The 22,932-nt window shown below is 37.0% G+C and overlaps 2 protein-coding genes across 2 annotated transcripts in view; one reads left to right on the forward strand and one right to left on the reverse strand.

Moving 5' to 3' along the window:
- The first annotated feature begins 116 nt into the window (after nt 1-116).
- Nucleotides 117-6,851, forward strand: LOC123317516 (serine-threonine kinase receptor-associated protein). The gene is made up of 5 exons (XM_044904087.1): nt 117-345; nt 882-1,172; nt 3,640-3,764; nt 3,838-4,087; nt 6,279-6,851. The coding sequence occupies exons 1-5, from the start codon at nt 231-233 to the stop codon at nt 6,479-6,481; spliced, it is 984 nt and encodes a 327-aa protein (XP_044760022.1). The 5' UTR covers nt 117-230; the 3' UTR covers nt 6,482-6,851.
- A 2,941-nt stretch (nt 6,852-9,792) lies between these two features.
- Nucleotides 9,793-22,932, reverse strand: part of LOC123316842 (matrix metalloproteinase-2-like) — a 141,657-nt gene continuing 128,517 nt past the window's right edge. Inside the window, exons 3-10 of the mRNA XM_044903095.1 lie at nt 18,625-18,771; nt 15,470-15,612; nt 14,849-15,016; nt 14,459-14,588; nt 13,440-13,833; nt 13,084-13,385; nt 11,370-11,473; nt 9,793-11,290 (exon numbers count right to left, since the gene is read on the reverse strand). Of these exons, the coding sequence (XP_044759030.1) occupies nt 11,034-11,290; nt 11,370-11,473; nt 13,084-13,385; nt 13,440-13,833; nt 14,459-14,588; nt 14,849-15,016; nt 15,470-15,612; nt 18,625-18,771 (1,645 nt within the window). The 3' untranslated portion in view covers nt 9,793-11,033. The remainder of the gene's footprint in view (nt 11,291-11,369; nt 11,474-13,083; nt 13,386-13,439; nt 13,834-14,458; nt 14,589-14,848; nt 15,017-15,469; nt 15,613-18,624; nt 18,772-22,932) is intronic.

Raw genomic sequence — 22,932 nt, forward strand, 5'->3', positions numbered from 1 at the left:
GGAAAACTCCACGGCATACGACCACACATATGAAAACAAGAGGGTAAAGTCTTTGGTCTACGGTGACATTGACGTTGTTGCCACATGACATAAATAAGACAGCTGTCATAAAATAAAATAACAGTTACCGAGGTAACGGGTTTTAGATCAGTTCGCCGTGAAAGCTGAACTCGTAAACATCTTTCTTGTTGACTTTCAACGATCAAAATTTTATCATTTCCCGTCTCAAAATGGCAAATATGAGACAAATCCCTTTAACCTGCAGTGGACACACACGACCTGTTGTGCATTTAGATTTCAGTGGTATCACGTCCTGTTCGTATTTCTTGATATCGGCCTGTAAAGGTGAGTACCATTTTATGTTAAACATAATTGTGCCAGTATTCACCTTGGCCTGATTTTTCGATACCAAGAAACCCTTCGGTGTTGTAGCCTTTAAATTTTACGCCAAAGGTCACTCGGTTTAGTTGTTCTTCCTGTTTTTTTCAAGTATGTATTCAATGCCAATATGTGCTGGAAATATGTCCACTTCCTAATTTATCTCAATGAGATTTTCTTTTATTGATCTTCCGAAGAAAGTTGTTATAATTGAATTTATGGACATTGATACCTAATTTTCAATTCAGGTGGAGCGTCTTCGAGGTATTTTCGTTCTTTTCAAATATAAAATGTATTTAGGTTGTGAACCTACTTTTACTACAGTTGACCGTCTATCGAAGTTATTTGGTTTGTAGAAGGAAAAGAAAATGTATGGGTTGAGATCATTCGAAATTTCCATTTATCATTATCATTTATTTTTACTTATAAAGGACTTTTTTCAGTTCAGTTAATACCAAGAGTCAACCTGGAGTTGAAATAATGTTTTCTCATTTTTCTTTCAGATGGAAAGCCAATGTTGAGGCAAGGTGACACGGGAGATTGGATTGGCACTTTTGAAGGCCACAAGGGGGCTGTCTGGGGAGTAGCCCTTAATTCTGACGCTACCAAGGCTGCCAGTGGGGCAGCTGATTTCACTTGTAAAGTATGGGATGCAATATCTGGCGATGAATTGCATTCTTTCCAACACAACCATATCGTGAAAAGCGTCAATTTTTCCAAAGACAGCAACTACTTAGTGACCGGCAGTAATGAGAAGCTTGTCAGAGTGTTCAATCTCGTCAATCCGGAATCTGGTGAGTCTGGATATGCAGTCCACCAATGCTCACTGATTCGCGTAATATATTACCCTATTTTGTCAATGAAACATTCAAATGGTGGTTGGTTCGAAAAACATTTCTAGTAACTGATAGTCTAAGTCATCTTAGGACAAGATGCCCTAAGAGCACCTCCTCAAATTGAAAAAACGCAGGTTCTCTAAAGCCAAAAATAAAAAAAAATAAGGAAAACACTTCGAAATTCCCTTTGAAATACGTAACATCATATATCTTGATTTTCCTAACAGTTGGAAGGCCCAAGAGGGAAATTTGGGATTTACTCGAGCGTTTCAGATTAATATAAGGGGAGATATCTTGGACCCTCAACCAAAAATTGGACCTATATATAGGGAGAATTGTCTAGGACAACCTGTCAGAATTGTAAAAAAAACGATCATTGTACATACTCGAGCGTGTCAGATTAAGATATATGTGGATAATTACATGTTGAAGAGTATATATTCTCTTAATCTGACAATTTAAGCGTGACGAAAATGTGTGGGCGCCACCTGCAAAAACAAACGTCACGTGAACATTCTTGAGCGCGATGGCTTTTTTCATTATTTTTAAGCTAATGATTCAAGAATAATGGAACAAATATAATCTGGCAGTTTCAACAAGCCGAAACAATAAAAACTGGCCATAAAGGTCACAAAAATCAGTTTTTTCGAATTATCTCCTCTCCTGGGCTTCAAATTGTTTTCGCATTCAAAGGAAGTTGTAGAGCATAACATTTTCTAGAAATTTTGTCCGAAGCAGTTTTTTCTACGTTTGGACTTTTTTGAGATATATGGCGATGAATGTTCATTAGACTGGGTTTCAACATCGACCTTGGCCTTTCGCATGTGAGGCTAAGCTCCTCGCCTTTATCGCCCTGTAACTCGAAAACGGTTAAGAGTATGTAAAATTGCTTCAGACAAAAGTTGTATAGAATTTTATTATCTACAACTTTCATTATGAATACAGAAACGATTAGAGGTACACGAAAGGAGATATTTCAAAAAATGCCTTCTTAGCATCTTCAAACCGTCAGATTAAGAAAACCCCTTCTGATTAGTGGCAGATTAATGGGTTAACACGTCTCCAACACCGCTATTAACCATCTGTATGAAAATCTGTCACGCTCGAGTATGTACAGGCTGGCAAAATTTGTTGTCTACTGAGAGGATCTCAAGAACTATAGCAGCTAGAAGAAAATGGATGACACATTTCTAAGCTCATTTTCGAAGTAACAAAGAATGGTGAAAACCGAAGCCTCCTACGACACTTTTTTTTTTTGAGTTTGACAATTTCGTAAAGTTCTCATAACTTTTTTGTCTTCGAGTTACAAATCTGAAACTTGAACCTTCTACAGGCACTTTTTCAAGTAGAATCCACTGATGAGCTCAAAATATTTTTTCATTTCGAATCATTACGTGAATTTTTTTAAATGCAAACTTTTATTGAATTTGTTATTTTTGAATTGGAAAGAAACCTTCTGTCAGTAGATTCTATGTATGAAAGTGCCTAAAAAGGTTCAAGTTTCAGATCTGTAACTTCAAAGACAAAAAAGTTATGAGAACTTTTCGGAATCGTCAAAATCTCAATTTTGTTTATATGTATATCGAAATATATAAATGATGGGCCGATTCTATTTTCAGATTTGGATTAGTCATGAAAAAAGTGCCCAAGAATGTGTCATCTGTTTTCTTCTAGCTGCTATAGTTCTCGAGATCCCCTCAGTAGACAACGAATTTGGCCCACACTGTACAAGTAACGATTTTTGCATTTTCTAAGGACCGCTGTGACCTTGCGTCACGTCCGAATTGTCAGTCTCTTGAAGAGTAGCTTCCTTTGGGTCCAATTAGCATATCCTTCAAAAATCTGACACGATAAAATTCTTTTTTTTTTGTTACCATTTTCAACTCTTCCGTACGGCCAGCCCCACCACGCAAACTGTCAGATTGACATGAATTTATTATCAAAAACACATAGGGCATATCTTAATCTGACACGCTCGAGTATGTATACCTGACGTTTTTTTTACGTCTTTAAAAACCTGCAGACTCTTTCAACACCACTGAAAGTGCATACATCATAGAACCTTTTTTTCTTTCTACCATCTTATCTTCAGAATCCACAAGGTCTCCACGACGCTCGTGTAAATCCCGATTTAGCATCGTCTGCTCCCCAACTACCACTACCATAAGCTGTGAACGGTCCGATTCTTTGATTTTGGTTTTTCGCTTTTGGCGAAATGTTGCGGTTTGGACAAATAGAACATTTTCAGAACCCTTTTTTTCTTTTTTCCATCTAATCTTCAAAATCCATATCGACGACGCTCGATCAAATCGTAGGCTCCTAAACTTATTCTCACTCATGCGTTCATTGCTGCACAATGATTTGAACAGAAGAGCTTGTTTCTCATGGTCATGTGCTAGTTATAAGTTAAAATATTTTTTTCTAGCGCCTGAAGTATATACTGGGCACACTGCAGGTATAAAGCACGTACAATTCTTCAGAAACGACACCCACCTCATCTCATGCGCGGACGATAAAACACTCAGGGTGTGGGACAGATCTACTGGCGACGTGAGTATCAACAACTTTCATAAAGCCGAAATTTCAATTGAGCATTTCATTAATAATGGTCGATTGCCCACAGGAGGTTCAAAAGTTCGAGTTTCCTTCTGTGCCGAGCAGTTTCGAGGTATCACGTGACGGCTCAGTAATCACAGTCACCCATTCCAACCACGTGGTCTTCCTGGACGCGGAACGCCTCAACAAAATACGGGAATTCCAACTGCCAACGACTGTCAATTCCGCTTCGTTACACCCAGACAAAAGTATTTTCGTAGCTGGTGGCGACGACCTCAAAGTGTACAAATTCGACTATACCACGGGCAGCGAAATAGGTTAGTATTGTTCTTAAAATTTCGGTACTTGGGTTTACGCTTCTGATCTATCTGACTAAAATTTACTGCTCCACAAGAGTTACGGATATCGTATTCAATCGTTTTTAAAGTATGTAATCTTCGAGAAAATCGCTGTAAAATCATTTGAAACTCAATAACAAAACTTGAATCGATCCAATAAAAATCAGTATGAGACATTTCGTCAATCTGGTCGCTTTTTTTCCGAAGTTTGATTCTTCGCATATGTTTCATGAATGTTCTTATTTTGAAATGAAGCCAGTTCATCAACGGCGTCGATTTGAAACGAGTTTTCTGTGCCAAGACGTAAATTGACAAACGCCGAGGCTAATAGGGCTATCGGAATGCTACAGGGTGGCCTTAGTCAGGTTGTTGTAGCGGAAAGGCTCCAAGTAAGCCAAAGTGTGATATCTCGACTTTGGAATATGTTCAGGGAGACAGGTTCCGTGTTAGAAAGACCAAGGCTTGGTGGGCTACGAAAAACAACACCTGCTCAGGATCGTTTCATCACCGTTTCGGCGAGAAGAAACCCTACATCTACGTGTAGAATGCTACGGAATACACTTCAAAATGCAGATGGGGTTCAAGTTTCCATCGAAACCATCAGACGACGTTTGAGAGAGGTGAATCTAGGTTCTATTCGTCCATTTAGAGGAGTTCCATTAACACGTGACCATAAGCGTCAAAGACTGGAATGGGCAAGTCAACATATCAATTGGAAAGATCAATGGCGTAGTGTCCTTTTCACTGATGAATCCAGATATGGACGATTTTCAGATTCTCGAAGAATAAGGGTATGGGCAATCCCACGCATACCCAGTAATCGTCGCTATGTCCAAGAAGTCCATCCATTCCGCGGGGGTAGTGTTACGGTAATGGCCTGGATATGTTTCAACGGGCGCACACATCTACACATTTGTCCTGGGAATATGACCGCCTTACACTATAGGGAGCATGTCATTGACAATGTTGTGCCAAATTTTCACGCTGCTATTGGTGAAACTTTTCAATTTCTAGACGATAACGCTAGATTTCTAGACGCTATCGGCCATAGTTGAGAATGCGCGCGAGGAGCTTGGTATTCCACATTTACCAATACCTCCGCACTCACCAGATTTGAATTGCATAGAACATACATGGGATTTGCTCCAAAGAAGATTAGATAATCATCAACCTACCCCAGAATCCATAAATGGTCTGAGAGAGCTTCTGCCCCTTTTATGGACCCAAATTCCTCAAGAAATGTTCAACAACCTCGTGTGTAGTATGCAAAGAAGATGTCAAGCTGTTATTGATGCCCGTGGAGGCCATACATTGTATTGATAGTCTTAAAATGCTTGTATTCTCTGGGAATAAAATTTCGTAATTTTACTCGATATTTCTTTCCTGTATACGCTGCAGACCTACAGGCTAAAATTAATTTGCAACTTGAAATCATATTAATATGAATTTTCATCACAAAAATCTCATTTTAACTATATTTTCTTGCAATTTAAGTCAATATCCCTAACTCATGTGGAACAGTTTATTTTCGATGTTGCAAAGTTGCCGCCGATACAAAAAAATACTATAAACTTCGTTATTCCACCCTTTTCAGTATAACTGTTTTCGATTCTCTATCCTCATCTGAGTATTTTTGTGTAGCACTGCCCTATCCCTGATTCTTTCGGAGATATTAATACCATGTTGTTACTTTAAAGAAGTCTTGCTTAATGTTTTCATTACATGCAGGTTAACTGTATGTATACACCTAACTCTATAATCAGTACAAATACGAAATCATTCTTTACCTCTTCATACAGGGTGTCCGCGCCATGGGGCAGCGGTCGATTTCTCTAATTCTACTTTACAAAAAAGAGTTTCAAATAAAACTTTCCTCTTTATAAGTAGTGCATCTCCTTAAATTATTTAGAACTATACAAAAAGTTTCGTTTATTCTGCACAGCTATCAACTTCGTTATTTTAAATGGAACACCCTATATATTTTTACATTTTTAAATTCCTTGTTAAATTTGAATATAAGTTTGATAACACAACTATGTCTGAATTCTCAACGGTTTTCGAGAACTTTGACTTTTTATTAATATTTTGACAGTTTGAGGTACTTAGTCGTCATTCTCGAGTCTTAGTTCTGAGAGAAATTTGTATAAATTTATTCATTACTTCACCGCAGAGTCCTTCAAAGGCCACTTCGGACCAGTCCATTGCGTGAAGTTTTCTCCAGATGGTGAGCTATACGCGTCAGGTTCAGAAGATGGAACGTTGAGGTTATGGCAAACGACAGTAGGAAAAACCTACGGTTTGTGGAAATGCCTAGATGGTTCTCAGGTCAACAACGATTCGCTTCCAGCTATGAAGGAAGTGCAAGCCATGTAAATGAACAAACATCCCACCAAACCTTATACATTTTATTTGGCAGTGTGATCCGCAAATTTTTTTATAATTTTCATTTTCGTATATGAAAAATTAGGTCCAGTTTGAGAATATTGGAGGCCGATAATTTTACAAACTTGGACGATTATTATCTCAATTCTCTTGGTAATTTCTAGATCACACTGTTGATGGAGGTTAATGTGTGATGATATATTCGATAAATATTATATTTATAAATGATTCCCAAGTCTGACACTGGTAGTGCTCCTTGTGATGAGATGAGGAGTAGACATTGTATTACCTACATTTTTGTTATGTTGGAATTTTTTTTTATATTATGAATTTGGAAATATATTTAATGAATTTTTGTGAATTGCGTTTTATTTTCTCAATCGAACGAAGTCACTTGTTTACATGACTTAAAAAAATCGATCTACCTAGGAAGTGGATCAGGAGTTCTGCAGATTAACACTGGCTTCTAAACCCAAGGGCACTCATAATTTCCCAATTCAAGGCGTATGCCTTCACAAATAAATCTCAAAAAAAGCACCCTTTAGGTTTCTCAATATGAACAAACAACTAAGTACTTACTTGGGTTACAAAAATTACCAACAGGTGGAGCACCGTGAGTAATCTGAATCAAAATGGCCACAATTCGAAATTTTGCGGCTTAGAAACAGAGATGACTTACCAATACGATGAAAAACGAAACCACTCTCTTGTTAGAGTCACTGTAATCTGAACTACCCAATCCGAATATTAAACAGCATTGTGTTAGGCGCTTCTAAGCCATGTATTTCAAAATTTCCAATTGTCTTGTTAGACTCAAGGTAATCTGAATAGTTGGGGAGCTCACGATGATAAATCTGGATTTACCCGAGCGTCGAGAAGGCCTCTGGTGGATTTTGAATATTAGATAGTAGGAAGAAAAAAACTACTAATATGTATTCACTTCCAGCGATGGGAAAAGCGTCTGAAGGTATGTGAAAGAAAATATCAGGTGTACAAACGCGTGTCAGATTCAGATACTGTATATGCCCTACGTGTCTCTGATAATATTCATGTTAATCTGACAGTTTGCGTGGTGGGGCTGGCCGTACGGAAGAGTTGAAAATGTTAAATAATAGGCTTGTTCGTAGAGTGGTTTGAAACGGTTGTGAACTGTACAGAGCGAGCGCAAATGGATTTTCGCTACCCTAAAATGGAATTGCGCTTGCTCTGTACAGTTCACAACCGTTTCAAACCACTCTGGTTGCGTTCACAAACTTACTCAGAGCAAGCTCTGAGTAAGCTCTGATTACCCGAAGCGTTCATAAACGTACTTTTAGTTCCTCAGAGTATGCTCTCTGAGCATGACCATACTCATACTCTACTCTCGGAGTAAGTTTATGAACACAGCCTCTACGAACAAACCTAATTGTTTTTGAAGATTGACAGATTTTCAGAGGTTATGTTAATTGGTCCCAAAGCAAGCTACTTTTCAAGAGACTGACAATTTGGACGTGACGCAAGGTCAAAGCGGTTCTTTGAAAATGCAAAAAAATCGATGCTTGAACATACTAGATCGCGTCAGATTTTCACAGATGGTTAATCTCGGTGTTGGCCTATTAATCTGTCACTGTCAGGGGGGGGTTTTCTTAATCTGACAGTTGGAAGATGATAACAATGTATTTTTTCAAAATATCTCCCTTCCTGTATCTCTAATCTTTTTTTATTCATTATGAAAGTTGTAGATAATAAAATTCTATACAAATTTTGTCTGGAGCAAATTTTCATACCCTTAACAGTTTTCGAGCTAGAGGGTGATGAGCGCGAGGAGTTTAGCCATACATGCAAAAGGATGAGTTTCATCGCCATATATCTCAAAAACGAATCCGGTAGTCGAAAGGTGAATAAATCTGCCCAATATGTATATGGATTGTAATGAATCCCAGTTTTCTAAGAAAATTGGAGTTCATTTTAGTGCATTCCTTTCATTTCACATTTCCGCCTTTGCAAATATTTACTTCTCAAATATTCAGTACATTCATTCCGATAGGCAAAGTAAATGTAAAAAAAAACGTTTATCTGTGTTTCACGTTGTTTTTCTTGCATGCCGTTGAAGATTTTGACATTTTTCTGATGTTGATATGCGATAAACCGGAGCTGACGACGTTTTTCACTCTTGTCGCATTCTGGAATTTTCAGATTTTCAACGTGTGGGGGGATTTGCCTATAAAAGCAGATTTTCCCCCGCGACGGCCTCTTTTGTTACTTGACGCTCTTTACTCTCTTGTCTCTGCGATTGTGTGCCCGACGAGCCGAACAACGAATTTAGAATGAATTTTGTGTTACGAAAGTAGTGCTCTTAGAAATTGATTTTTATTTTTCCGCGAGTGCCTTGAAATAAAGGAGGTAGGTCCCCGTCTATACCGGTCAGTTTCTTTATTAGACCTACAGCGGTTACTTCTTTGACACTGCTGTACTATATCGCTTTCTGTTATCTTTTGCCGTACTTTACCCTGTTTCGCGAGTCTGACTTTTCCCTTCGCTATCAGTCATGGTGCGTAAGCCTTTGGGGTAGTGAAGAGGAAGTCCCGTCAATCCCCCTGTTCGCGTTCCCGCGTCATAAGTGTTGAAATAGAAATCTTTTATTTTCTATCAGTCATGGTGCGTAAGCCCTTGGGGTTGAGAAAAAGGAATACCGCTCGTAGTCAGTGAAATCCCGTAGTTGCTCTCAAAATAAACCTTTTCTTCGCTATCATTCATGGAGCGTAGCCCTTGGGGTAGTGAATAAAGGTCTCGGTTAGATCCGCCCTGGTTGTGTTTCTTTCGTTTCTGGAGAAATACAATTAATCACATCCCGATACCGTACAGCAAGTCATTTCACTTCGCGAGGTCATCCTTAGTACCCATTTCGTCAGTTCTGGTTGGCGCATTTTATTGAACAACCTTTGATTTTTCCCTGTACCCGGTATAGACTTTATAAAGTGCTCGTGATCGGATCGGATGTACGTTTGCTGATCGATTCATCGATCAGCAAAAAAACGGAAATATGTCATATTTCCGTTTTTTATATAATCAGTTTCCGAAGGTGTGAATAAACTGGTATATACATAATTTGATTTTGACTACTTCGTTATAGCTATCACCCTAGATAACAGCGAACTCTGTCTCCGACTAGCAGCTACTCTGGTAGGTTTGCTATTCTTCCTAGTGAAAAGAATAGCTGGCGCTCGAGATAAGTTTCTCCGAGGAAACCACGTTACAGGATTAAGGTGAAAAATTTTTCTTAGAAATCCATCCCTATTACCTTTAAAATAGCATGCATCGACTTTCAATATTTCATTACTCTTTATTTATAAAGTAACTAATTCTATATACATAAATCGGATATATTCAATGGATTGTTACACTTATACAAGAACGTATATCGTCTATGACATAAGAAAATAACTTATGCAAAATACACTATCCTTCAATTTCTAATAATGGTCTTCTTGATTCAATATCTGCTTAAAGAATAATCGATATAAGAGAATATTACAAAATATCAATTCACAATATTGAATGGTATAAAATTGTATATCACAGTAGGACATAAGCATAAATTAAAGCGGTTTTCTTATAGTCTAAATAAGAATAAGGTGCATATTGAGTTTATATGCAATATACGTGCGCTTTATATATTGAGCACTTTTTTTGTGAAAATGAAATCAGTCTTGATTGCGGCTTCAAGAGCGTAATTTTTAGCAACACGATAAAGCAGAAAAAATTATGAAATTGAATATGAACCTCGAGTAATAAAAATTTTACTGATTTCATGGAATTCGTATTGGATCGATGGTAATTACTTTTGAGTAGTTGGGCGGAATCAACTGCGGATGAAAAAGCCTATCAGCGTACGTGTCAATACAGATGTCTTTTTCAATATTATTAGAAAGGAAGATGTAATAAGAGCTGAAATAATGGAAGAATTAACTTTTTTTCTATTTTGTATTGCATGAAAGTTAAGAAATGTTCCTCATAGGATCATACTTCATATGCCCTTTTATTTATTATTTATGATTCTCCATCAACACCTAGTCAACAGAAAAAAACAATATATGACTAGTTGAAACTGTAAAATACATTTCTCGCTGTGACACTGATGAACATTGGCAGTTCATTTCACTGAAAGTGTACAATTAACTATTGAACAGCACGATTCAAAATGGCAGTTTCCATAAACGGATCTTATCCATTACCTAGTTCCGATATAAAATTGAGAGAGCGGAAAAACGAACATTTTCCGAGATCTTAGGCATATCAAACCTCCTATACCTATACGAATGAATACAAAATATACTCCAGCTTATAGAAAAATATTTACCAAAGATAATATATTCTCGATTTTTCCAACTACACTAGTATCGTCAATCGCATCAGCATTTCGGAGATAAATAATCGCTGATTTATGTTTGAGAAATTATTTATATCTTTATTCCTTCTACTCTTTTCTAGTACTCATCATTCAAGGAACAAACTAGTCCTTCGAAGATTCTTGTTCAGATGGCCTACGGATCAAAAATTGATTTCAAATATTCACTTTGACTTCCGCGTATTTGCGAAAAATTAGCAGAATAACTAATGATACGATGGAGAAGCAGAAATCGGTTTTCACAGCTCTGGGACCAGAAAGTGATGGGGATCCTCCTACTGGAAGCGCACCCTCAATGTTGCTGGTGCAGCCCATCCAAAATGGCGCTGATAACTTGGGTTCATCGTGGGCAACCCTCATGTATTGATCGTTGAATTTCCAGAATTTCTTGCCCTTGAAGAAATAGGTTTTTCCTGGGGAAATTTCGGATTTAGAGGATTAACGAGAAATGGACTAAGTATTCTGAATCAAAAATATTGCGGATACACTTACCATCTTTCCACTGGAAGACTGCATCTATATCGGAACCTATTCCTTTCCACATAGACATGTCCCTTGGGTAATCTAATTCAACCTTGGCGGAATCTTCATCGAATCTGAAAAATACACCCAAAGGTTTCATACGAAAGTAAGATACGCATAAGAAAATAAAAGCTAAATATAGGTTCCTACAAGTCAATTATTTGTTCGTGGCATTCTACAAAGTTCCTATAATTTTTCACGTTATCACGTTCTGAGAAAAACCTAAGAAATGTGTGTGAAGCCCAACACTTTTCGATTTTCTGCAAAACAAGTTTGTGCTCTTTTGTGCAGTTGAAATTCTTTCTTTGTAAAATGGTTGAGACTCTGTAACACTGAAATAGATTGCATTGATTTGTGCCGTTCGAACATACGCAAAAGATCCTCTCATTTCCCAGAGAATCGAAAATGAAGAGTTAAGTAAGCACAGCACTTTTTGAGGTGTTAATTTTCAAACAATCTACTGATTTTTTCCGAGAAGCTTAACAGCACAAGTCAGCACGAATGTAGCTCAACTATATAGTGTGAGTCTTTGACGTAAATATACAGGATGTATTTGAAGGCGAGGTTTTTTTTTCAACAGAGGGTGGAACTGGTCAAAATGAAGCGTTTCACCAAAAATCACCTATACAAAACTTTCAAAATGACAAAGTTGAAAAAAAACTTGGAAATGATTACTGAAATAGATCTTAATATGTTTGTAAGCTGAATTATCGCAAAGCAGTGGGAAAAACTTATCTCCTGATTCGACCATGTGGTTTCGTTTAAGATATTGGCTCATTCGATATTTACATGGTAATGAAGATGGAAACTTAGGATTGCCGAATTGTTGTCATTATTTTTTAGTAACTTACACGATTTTATGAAATGGCTCATTTCGATACCAACTGACAGAAGAGACTTAGGACACAAGTGTAAAAAATAGAATAATACTTCAAAATCTCACCAATAAAATTCGTCTAAATTATTCACGAATTTTGTCACAATGGGCATCACAATCTTCTTGTTCGAACATTCCAACAATCATCGTCAAAATGGGATAAAATGGGGAAACATAATAGCATTTTTTCAACATAACTACTATAAGCACTTTCAAGAAACTGCCTAGATTTTCTACATTTTTTTTCACCCTAAATTGCACGATAAAACAATTATGATTTTCTCAAAAGTGACCTGATGCATCTAATCCAATGAACTTGTTACTGAACCATTCATTGTCCAGCCATATGTTTATGTTTTGTTTCGTTTTTGGGATGCCGGAGTCACCTTCCACAGTCCCGTACTTGAAATTCAATGAAATTTTGTGGAGCTTCTAGGGGTTCTATCTCAGCCAACGTGGATATTTTATAAAAACAATTTTTGGTTAAACGACTTATTTCTATTCTATTCTACCTTCTGCCAAAAAAATGCCTCACCTTTTAAAACGCCCTGTATATCATAACAGTAGATTATTTAGGTCGAAAGAAACACCTTTTTCTTTTACCATATTTTCCGATTCGTCCTAGATAAAAGGATGTAGCCATTTTAAGTTCTCATAATGAACGTTGCCACCCCCAGAAAAACAAAATTCCCTTCAAAATAATAAGTTAAATCAACCGACCCCATCTTTTTGGGAATTTTTCGGAGGTCGACTCTTACAAAATTGGCCACTTTATGTGTAATTTTAGCTTCGAAATGAATACCTTACCGCCAGTACATATTTCCGCTGTAAAAGTAGGTCTGCCCGTTGTGGCCCCAAACCATTGCGCCGTCTATCTTGTCCAGCTGAGATGGTAACCCCAAATCAGTCAACGGCCTCGGGTAGCCTCTCTCCAACCTGTTACCACTGAAGAGATAGTATTTTTTTCCGATGAAAAATACAATTTTATTGTCCGGTCTCTCGTATACTGCATCAACGTGAGTCAAATTGTGTGGCAACTCCCTGAACAGCCTCGTTATTTCTGCCGGATACCCTTCCATCAACCCCTTGTCGCCTATCCTCCAAAAGTACTGAAAATTGTCGACATAGAATCACCAACATCTTCATTAGTTTTAAATACTTACTGCTCCTTTGAATATAAAAACTTCTCTCCTTATGACAGATATTGCATCGTAACTGGTGTCGCAGGTATTAGGAACCGGCATTGCTGGAGAAGCCTCCTTGGGACGGTGATGGTTGTGGTGATGCTCGTTCTTTGGGTGGTGATGATGTGGTGGTGCTTTTGTGGTGGTGGTTGTCGTTGTAGTACGATGGACGGGTGTCACTCTTGTGGGGTGGGGAGGAATGAAGGGAGTCTTTTTGGGCTGTTTAGGAGGATACTGCGGTTTTTTGGGGATGGAAGGCTTTTGTGGGTAGTAGGGGTACTTGTTGCCTTTCTTCGGGTCGTAAGGCAATGAGGGGTGGATTCCGTTGGGGTAGCGAGGATCGTAGGGTCTCTGTTGAGGTCTCTCAGGGCGCCTGGATAAGAAAATTGAAATGACAATGATTTCCGATGTCTTACAACAGGTTGCGAAAAATTCAAGGAGTGCTTCCTTTTCATATAATTTTGTTTTCGAGCAAGTACTGCTTAGATGCAGCCAATTGAAGATGGCACGTGAAAAGCATTTTTTTCTCAGAAACCAGGAAACTAACAGAAATTGTGGTTTTTCCTTACATTATCAGCATGATATCCAAGACAAGTTCGAAGATAATAAAAATTGCTTTTCAAGTTTCATCCATAGGGAGCTATATCTAGTTAGGTGCTGCTCACAGATAAAATGTATATGAAAAACATACAATTTTTTTGATCCTTAAATTTTTTCGCAACTACTCATTAACAATTTATTATGGGAGGATTCTGCTCCTGACAAATTAGTGCAAGAATTTACGCAGGAGCAAATCGTTCATTTCATTTTTCTAATTGATTTTGTTTCAGAGATTGGGAGTGAAAACCCTAAAAAGTTTCAAGAAATACTAATTAACACTTTGAAAGTGTCGGTTCATATTATAGTGTTACTCAGAACTATAAACTAAAACCCACAAAGAAACTAACCATAATTCGATATTCGGCTCAAAAACAGAATCAATGATTTAGACAACTCACCTTATTGGTTTGGTAGGATAAGTTCTTCTCGTAGGGTATGTTCTTGGGGTAGTTGTTGTTGTTGTAGTAGTTGTAGTAGTTCTGGTTCTATCAGGATATAATCTTCCCCATAACCGATTTTCTCTTGATCCTATCAAAAATGATAATTTTTTTTCAACATACACCAAACACTTTACTTATCATCCAGAAATATTCTGATATTCCAAAATGAATTTACCAAGTATACAAATCTGACAATGTATCACTGTTTTTCAAATTGAATTAGTGCTTTGAATTCGTCTAGGTCTATTTGACACTTAGAATGCATGACACAATGTATTTATGTGTAGGCGACATACGGCACTACAAGAATATGCTCTTGCATGATTTCCATAAGAAATAAGTACTCACCATAAAGAGTTTGTATAGCGTTTCTGTCATCGTCGGGTAGTTCAAAATCGTAACCATTATCTTCTATCTCCTTGTACCAAGGGAACATAAGGGCAGTATCAACGGAAGAATGGGCCAATCCCAAAGAGTGGCCGAACTCATGAGCTGCTACGTTGAAAAAGTTCGTTCCTGAAAACGAACGAATAAAGCACTTAGATAATTTGATAATTATTGAAAGCCAATAACCTAACAGTCAGTTTTCCACGAAAAACAATGGAATGTATGAACTCTAGAGGATGCTGATGATTATTCACTTCCTTTATGTGTCATATATTATCGGATTATCATCAATCGAATGAGAAATGGATGAAGATAGCTCCCGGTTTTATCGTCAAAACGCCTACGGAATTTTCGTCATTTAATTGGATATATTACCATTGTTTGACATCTCAAATTGTATTGTTTTTCTTTATATATTAGGAGTGTTTTAACCTTTAATAAAATGTAAACTTCTTAGGATGAAAAAGAGATATTCCCTGAAGATGGCTGGCGACTGCTTGCCGAAACATTTAATGATATAACCCAGGAATGTAGAAACAATATAATAACTCCTACAACATCTGATTCAAGCTGAATATTTACCTTCTTCATTAGGATCGCTACTCAAAGTCCATGTTTCGTCGGCATCAAAATGCACATCTATATTTTTTCCACCATTAGGGAAGAAAGCATGTGCCAAGACAACACCTTTTCCATCGAAATCGAAATTGTCTCCATGGTCTCGACTGGAAGAAGAATTTATTAAAGAAAAATGGCCACAAAGGGTTAAAATTGGCGAAAGTCAAATACAGAGAAAAATTCGCAGTTAGGAGAACTCCACATATTTAATGACATTTCATCTTTAAACTTCCTGAATTTGGGTTATCACAGCATATGCAAGTTTGAACTGAATAATTATGAGTTTCATTCATGAATTTTTTAAACGCACCGCGAAAACTATTCAAAATCATTCTTCAAATATGAAGTTTTAAAATTTGAATCGCTTCGTTTCTAGTTTACGATTTGGCAACAGCGCCTACTAGAAAATAAAAAGAACAATGGCTTGTTTATAAAATAACAGCAGCTGATTTTCAGCCATCATAAGGCGCGTACTTACTGACGAGCCTCAACAGCAACCGGCCATAAAAATCCCATAAAATTTCACGACCTTCTTCCTTCGTCGCAAACTTCATAGACAGCTATCTTTGTCTATCCATCAATATAGTTTATTTGTTGTCCTTTGTTATCAACGCATATTTCAGTCGATGTTGCCAACTTGTGCAATAGAAACGTTTCAAAGATATTTCATAAAATATGAATAAAATCATTTTGATGACCTATGAACCAATAACTATGGAATTAACCTAAAATACGCCCACATTAGGTCTACTCTTGGCTTATAAAATATTGTATTTTTAGATTATGGTTCGTAAAGCGCATGCACATGTCCTTCTTTAACATAATACCTAGGTTCTCAGAGGCTGATGATGCAGGCTTCCCAAGAACTAAGACGTAAAAACAACCTATTTCTAGTTATGATTCTCGGGTCTTATAGTGGGTTTATACAGAGCTCCTAACCTAAGACCTAAAAATCTCTTAGGTCTTAGGTTAGGAGCTCTGTAAGACCTAAGAGATTTTAGGTCTTAGTTCTTAATAAATCTGCATGAACGCATCATTAAGAAGAAAAGAAAAACAAAATAAACTCATGCTGGGATTATGCACATTTCCTAGGAGCCTAAGAAAGGGACAAACCTAATTGGCAGTTACGATCACGTGATCGTACATGTTAGTCAAGTGTCAAGAAACCCGTGTTTTTTCTCCATTAAAGCAAGGACGAATCATGACCTCACATCTTTACAACTTCCAAGGTAAACACTCAACAACGCAGAACATAAACTACCCCCTGTGCGCCAGGGGAGCTTCTTGCGGTTTCCATACACACGTAAAAACACACGTTGCATGCTCGAAGGACCAATCTTATGAATTATTATCGTTCTCAATAGACTGGAGAGTTCCGAACCAGAATCGATGCTCATTAAATTAGCCGTTACGTTTGAATTTTGGCTTAGGCAGGAAGGAAATTTATTATTCATAGATTGGGGAAAGAGGGCTGGCCGAAGTACAAGAATTATGTCATTAAATTGTGATAATCCCTGAATTTTTCATCTTTGGATTGGGCGTTCATGAAACGGTATCTAGAGGAATGGATAAGTGGAATATGTTCGATTCAGGGGGGAAAATGTGTGCGTGGAATGGTGGAAAACACGCAATGGGTTGTTGAATATCCAATACAGGGATTAGGGAATGTCTTCATAAGTTAGGGTGGGTATACGTACACAGGGCAAAAATGCAAGGGGTGCCCGAAAATTTTAATATTTCGTAAGAATAAGAGATGCGTTAAAATCTTCATTGGAATCTTGCGTTTTGCAGCAAACCCACTGTCGGCTTTCAATAAATTGGTGGAATAAGACTATTCTCCACTTGAAGCAAGAAGTCTTTTATTGCATTTTTCTCAAAAACGGGTGAAATTATCGTGTTCATACAATATCACCAATATTATGAATAAATCATTTTTACATTCTACATTTCTAATCCAAATTACTAAGAGGTTTCGTCAAAAATATCTACCATTTTATCACATAATCAGGAATCATTCATTAGGCGTCATTTTTCTTGATTTGACTTGAACGGACTCTTTAGCAGACGACAGACATACTTGAAATCGTAGATTGAACCCAAATAAAGAGCACCTATCAAAAAATCGCGATTGCAACTTTCCAACAATACCCCAAAAGAAAAAAGTACATAAAATTACATAAACATCAAATTCATAAACATTCGCTCCGACAGTTTGATTTTAACACGAAAACACACGGGCTATCGCTCGCCTTAGGATGGCCATACACTTATAGGTATACCGCAAAGGCTCAACTTTTATGTCCGCCTCATGAGGTAAAGCTCAGCGTATGTGCCACTACATCCGACGAAACTCCAGAGTCGTGTGGGCTCCAAGTTTTCAAGATGAACAAGCACTACATTTATCTTTATGGGCGTCGAGTGATACCCCAAAAAAAAAATTACATAAGCAGAAAATTCATAAACATTCGCTCCGACAGTTTGATTTAAACACGAAGACACAAACACTATCGCTCGCCTTAGGATGGCCATACACTTATAGGTGTACCGCAAAGGTTCAACTTTTTTGTCCGCCTCAAGAGATAAATCTCGGCCTATGTGCCACTACATCCGATCCGACGAAACTCCAGAGGTGTGTGGGCTCCAAGTTCTCAACATAAACAAACACTACGAGTGGAGTATGGGGGTATGGGAATATGTAATTCTTCAACCTGCAATATTTCGCGAACTATTCGTTGAAGGAAGATGCTGCAAAGAGCATTTTTCGTCAGACTACTTCCGATATTTTCAATGATTATAGTCATATTTCCACCGAAATCATTAACAAATTATACATATAAACTTTCCTCTTGATTCACTCTATCTATTGAAACTTGAAACAAACCGCATCAAAATCCGTTGCGTAGTTTCGAAGATCTAAGTATACATAGGGACAGACAGTCGACTTTGTTTTATAATATGTACTGACAAGCCGAATCGCCTGGGTATATCTGATAAGAAACTGACACAACAAAATGAATTTGACGTTTAAATTAATCTAATGAACAATGTTATTTTCCTCGATATTTTCAAAGTGAAGAAAAAAATTAAAGAATGATAATATCCGGAGAGTATCCAATTACCTGTAGAAATAGATCAGTATGTCCGCTCGGTCATCGTCAACCTCCCTGAAAGTCAATTTGGAGTGCCTTGACCAAACTCCAAAAGCCCTGGCGATCATCTGTCGAACTTCGTCCCTGTTCAGCCCGTTCAATCTCTTGGTCCTCAAACTGCAAAAAAAAAAAACGGAGAAACTTTATTAGATTTCGGGAATCGGGTAGTGGAACAAATAAGATTGAGTTACAAAAGTAACCCTAGATCGCGGGGAAACTTTTCCAGAGCTTATTCTCTCTTGTTCGTTCGGCTGTTTATTCGCTTGATGCGTTACGACAGATCCTTGAAGGCTGCATGCATATTACAGTAAGCGAGTATGCCGCACAGGATGTTTCAGGACAGAAGTTTATTTCACTTATTTTCGGTGACCGACTAATAGGCTAGTAGCGTCAGACTTTAAAATCGACCAATTGTGAAAGATTTGCAACCAAAGATTGTATTGCTGGAATGGCTTCAGATATGTCCCAAATGAATATCCGAGGTTTTTTCCTTGGCGAAGTTGCGTATAAGTAGAGGGAGAGCTTTTCGATCATATCCCCTGTAGGACTGAAAATTTCGAAAACATGCCATATATGAATGTTGTAAAGCAGGGGTTCCCAACCTTTTTTTGGTCAGGGACCTCTTTTATATTATTCTTGTTAGCAGGGACCACCTGTAATATACAAACGAAAAGGGAAGATTCCTTAAGTGAGTTCAAGAAAAAAGTCCCATAAACATGGGATCGCAAACGTTTCGTCCTCGAGATACAGAGTGTTAAAGTTTGAATTTTTTTCAAGTTTTTTTCTCATAGTATCTACACTTCACAAGATATTCAACTGAAATTTGGCATAGATATTACATTTTAGAGTTCTCACCACGTGACATGGCAATTTCGATAGAAGATCTACAGGGTGATATTTTTTCTGGAACACTGCCACCTGTTCTTCTGCAGAACTTTTTTTTGGTGAGCAGAACAGAAGCTTGTATAAGAGTTGGGGGAGGACATTTTCAACATTTGATGTAGTTCAGTCCTTTGCGGTTACTTAGTTTTCTTGTTATGATTTTTTTTTAGTTTTACGTTTCTTGTTGTTTTTTACGTTTTTTGTGTTGATTATACGAGTTTATCGAATCTTTATGAATCATCGCTACAGATCAGGGAAATTTCCATGAAAACTGACACTGAATTCATTCACCACAGCTTACAAAGTGACCTTCCCATCATAATTTGGATTTTCACGAGGATTTCGGGAGAATCGTTCAAAATTTTTTTTCTCGAAATCGTTGGTAGATACGACAAAACTACAAGAGACCGAAAAGTTTAGTATAAGAACAAAGCTTCTTTTTACATTTTTTCAAATTAACAGTTGCTCACCAAAAAAAAGTTCTGCAGAAGAACAGGTGGCAGTGTTCCAGAAAAAATATCACCCTGTAGATCTTCTATCGAAATTGCCATGTCACGTGGTGAGAACTCTAAAATGTAATATCTATGCCAAATTTCAGTTGAATATCTTGTGAAGTGTAGATACTATGAGAAAAAAACTTGAAAAAAATTCAAACTTCAACACTCTGTATCTCGAAAACGAAACGTTTGCGACCCCATGTTTGTGGGACTTTTTTTTCTAAAACTCACTTAAGGAATCTCCCCTTTTCGTTTGTACGTTCAATTTAGGAACACCCTGTATTGTATAGGCTGGGCTTTTTAAAACGAAACAGACGAGATAACAGGCGGAATAAATTTATTTCGAAAAAATGCTCGGACACGTCGATTTTTGTCCCGAGGGGGACCACTTTTAAGGTCAAATTCACAACTATTTCGCTGCAACCCTTAGTGTTAGAACACCAACCCCTAAATTTTGAATAGGAGAGATAGGGTGAGTGATACCTCATTTGAGAGGCCTTTTTATGCTGAATTTAGCGTATTAATTTTTTTCTCATTTAATTCATTCGTCTTCAAGATATTCAATTTTGAATTTCGTACAGTACCAGTCATTGCGCTAACCATGCTATGTGAAATCTAATTTATTCTGTGGTTAAGATGGTAACCGTTAATTGTAAACATTAGACAACGAAATAATTATTATTCTTCAACAATTAGGTTGGTTTATTCTTTGGTAGAAAATATTGAAATTATTTCTTTATTTTTCATTGTTGATGAGAGAAATGAACATTATTTTGATGTCTGGTGTATGGCAGTTATGGAGTTTCATCAAATCTACAAAATAAATGAATAAATTCGCTTGATTCAGACAGCTTGCTTGACGGCAATACCATCGTTGTTTCAAATTCAAATGTCAATATTTCAAGAATCAATGAATCAAATGAAGAAAAAACCAATATGCTGAACTCAGCATGAGAAGACTTCTAAATGAGGTGAAATTTATTCCATCTTCCTCATTGAAAATTTAGGGGTTGTTGTTCTAACACTAAGGGTTGAAGCGATATAGTTGTGAATTCGACCTTAAATGTTGTCTCCCTCGGAACAAAAATCGACGTGTCTGAGCATTTTTTCGAAATAAATTTATTCCGCCCGTTATCTCGTCTGTTTCGTTTTAAAAAGCCCAGCCTGTATGTAATAAATCTGAAAATTTTATGGAGCAGACGTTCGGTCTTGACGATTATTTAATTGATTTCATCTTTTTGGAAATTTTTCGATAGTCACCTTTCGGGTGGATTATCTCTCAATGACAATAACCGTAGATAGAAATGTGATACATCTTCTGAAAGAGCAACTCTTCTTGTAATAAATCTGAAAATTTTATGGAGCTCGATGCAGCCGTTCGGTGTTGACGATTATTGAATTGATTCCATCTTTTTGGAAATTTTTCGATAGTCACCTTTCGAGTGGATTATCTCTCAATAACAATAAACGTAGATGGAAATGTGAAACATATTCTGAAAGAGCAACTCTTCTAGTAATAAATCTGAAAATTTTTTGGAGCTCGATGCAGCCGTTCGGTCTTGACGAATATTTAATTGATTTCATCTTTTTGGAAATTTTTACGAATAATCACAATTATTGAAATTTGCAAATAAAAGCTAGAAGGTTATCTTCAAAAATGAATATATTCATTCAGAATAGACTGTACTGCTGATTCTATTCACTAACGCCATCTATTGAACAATTTGGTCTGAGAGTTTCGGTTAAATCTTAAATAAAAAACTGTGAATCATTCCCGGACTCCGAATTAAGTTCCATGTTCTGAGTTGGCAGACCCACTGGTGGCCCACGGACCACTAGTTGGGAACCACTGTTGTAGAGTATAAAATTTTGCGTCAAATGAGACCAGTAGCATGTATTTCGGACTAACCGTTTCAGTTTTACAGGTTCTCAAAGTTGATCAATTTTTCATAATAATGAGAAACATTCGTTTTAGCACAGGTTTTGTGAAATATGAAATACCTTCTAAAATAACCTATAAATGATAAAAGTGAACTCTATGAAAGTTTTTTATTGAGTTCTGCGTAGAATGGCATCAAGAGCGTTCTTTTTCACCACCCATATCAAAATAATTGAATTTTGAAGTTGAGTCGCTCTCAAACATACATGAAATATCGAGCTGTAGTATTAAAAACTATCAAACTCACATACCACACTGTTGTTGGCTGTCAGTCAACCCCAAACAAAACAAATTTCACACAATGGTTTACTATTTTCTACTGGCCACATAGCAATAGAAAAGAAGAAGTGAAATCAATTGAAAAAAAATATGTTTTTGGTTAGGTAGTTGCTATAAGCATTATAACAAAAAAAAACATTGTTTCTCAAATCAAACTATCATTGTGTTGTGACATCTGATTGTGATTGAAAATGACAATTGTTTTGTGTGTGAGGTGATAATAAAGGTGTGCATAAGAATGTGACTGTGAAATAAGGAGGGCTCTAATTATTGCTTGAGTGAAGTAAGAAGAGAGATGGAACAAATGATCTTTTCAAAAGCTGTGATAATGTGAAACTTTTTATTTCGTGTTGTGAATCTTACACGAGGAAGAAAAATGTGAATGCAGCACAGAGAGCATTTGCTAGTGGAAATAGATTTTCCATGTAGTACGTTCGAAAGTGACACAACTTCAACATGTAATTGTCTTGAAATGGGTGGTAAAAAAACTCTCTTGGTGCCATTCGATGTATAATTCAATGCTCAAGCACTTTATTAGAGATCACTTTCATCATTAATAGCTTATTTTAGAATATTTTTCCACAAAACTGATGTTACTACAAATACTTTTCATCATTCTGAAAAATGTCAAACTTTGAGAAACTGTATAACGGAAACAGTTAGTCCGAAAAACAAGCGTTT

This window comes from Coccinella septempunctata, chromosome 7 (assembly GCF_907165205.1).
Source record: "Coccinella septempunctata chromosome 7, icCocSept1.1, whole genome shotgun sequence".
NCBI lineage: Eukaryota > Metazoa > Arthropoda > Insecta > Coleoptera > Coccinellidae > Coccinella > Coccinella septempunctata.

Excerpts from the sequence above, each read along its gene's own strand:
- LOC123317516 (XM_044904087.1), top strand. The coding sequence starts at position 231 with ATGGCAAATATGAGACAAATCCCTTTAACCTGCAGTGGACACACACGA. Across the intron at positions 3,765-3,837 it reads GGGACAGATCTACTGGCGAC|GAGGTTCAAAAGTTCGAGTT; the intron begins GTGAGTATCAAC and ends GATTGCCCACAG. Across the intron at positions 4,088-6,278 it reads TACCACGGGCAGCGAAATAG|AGTCCTTCAAAGGCCACTTC; the intron begins GTTAGTATTGTT and ends ACTTCACCGCAG.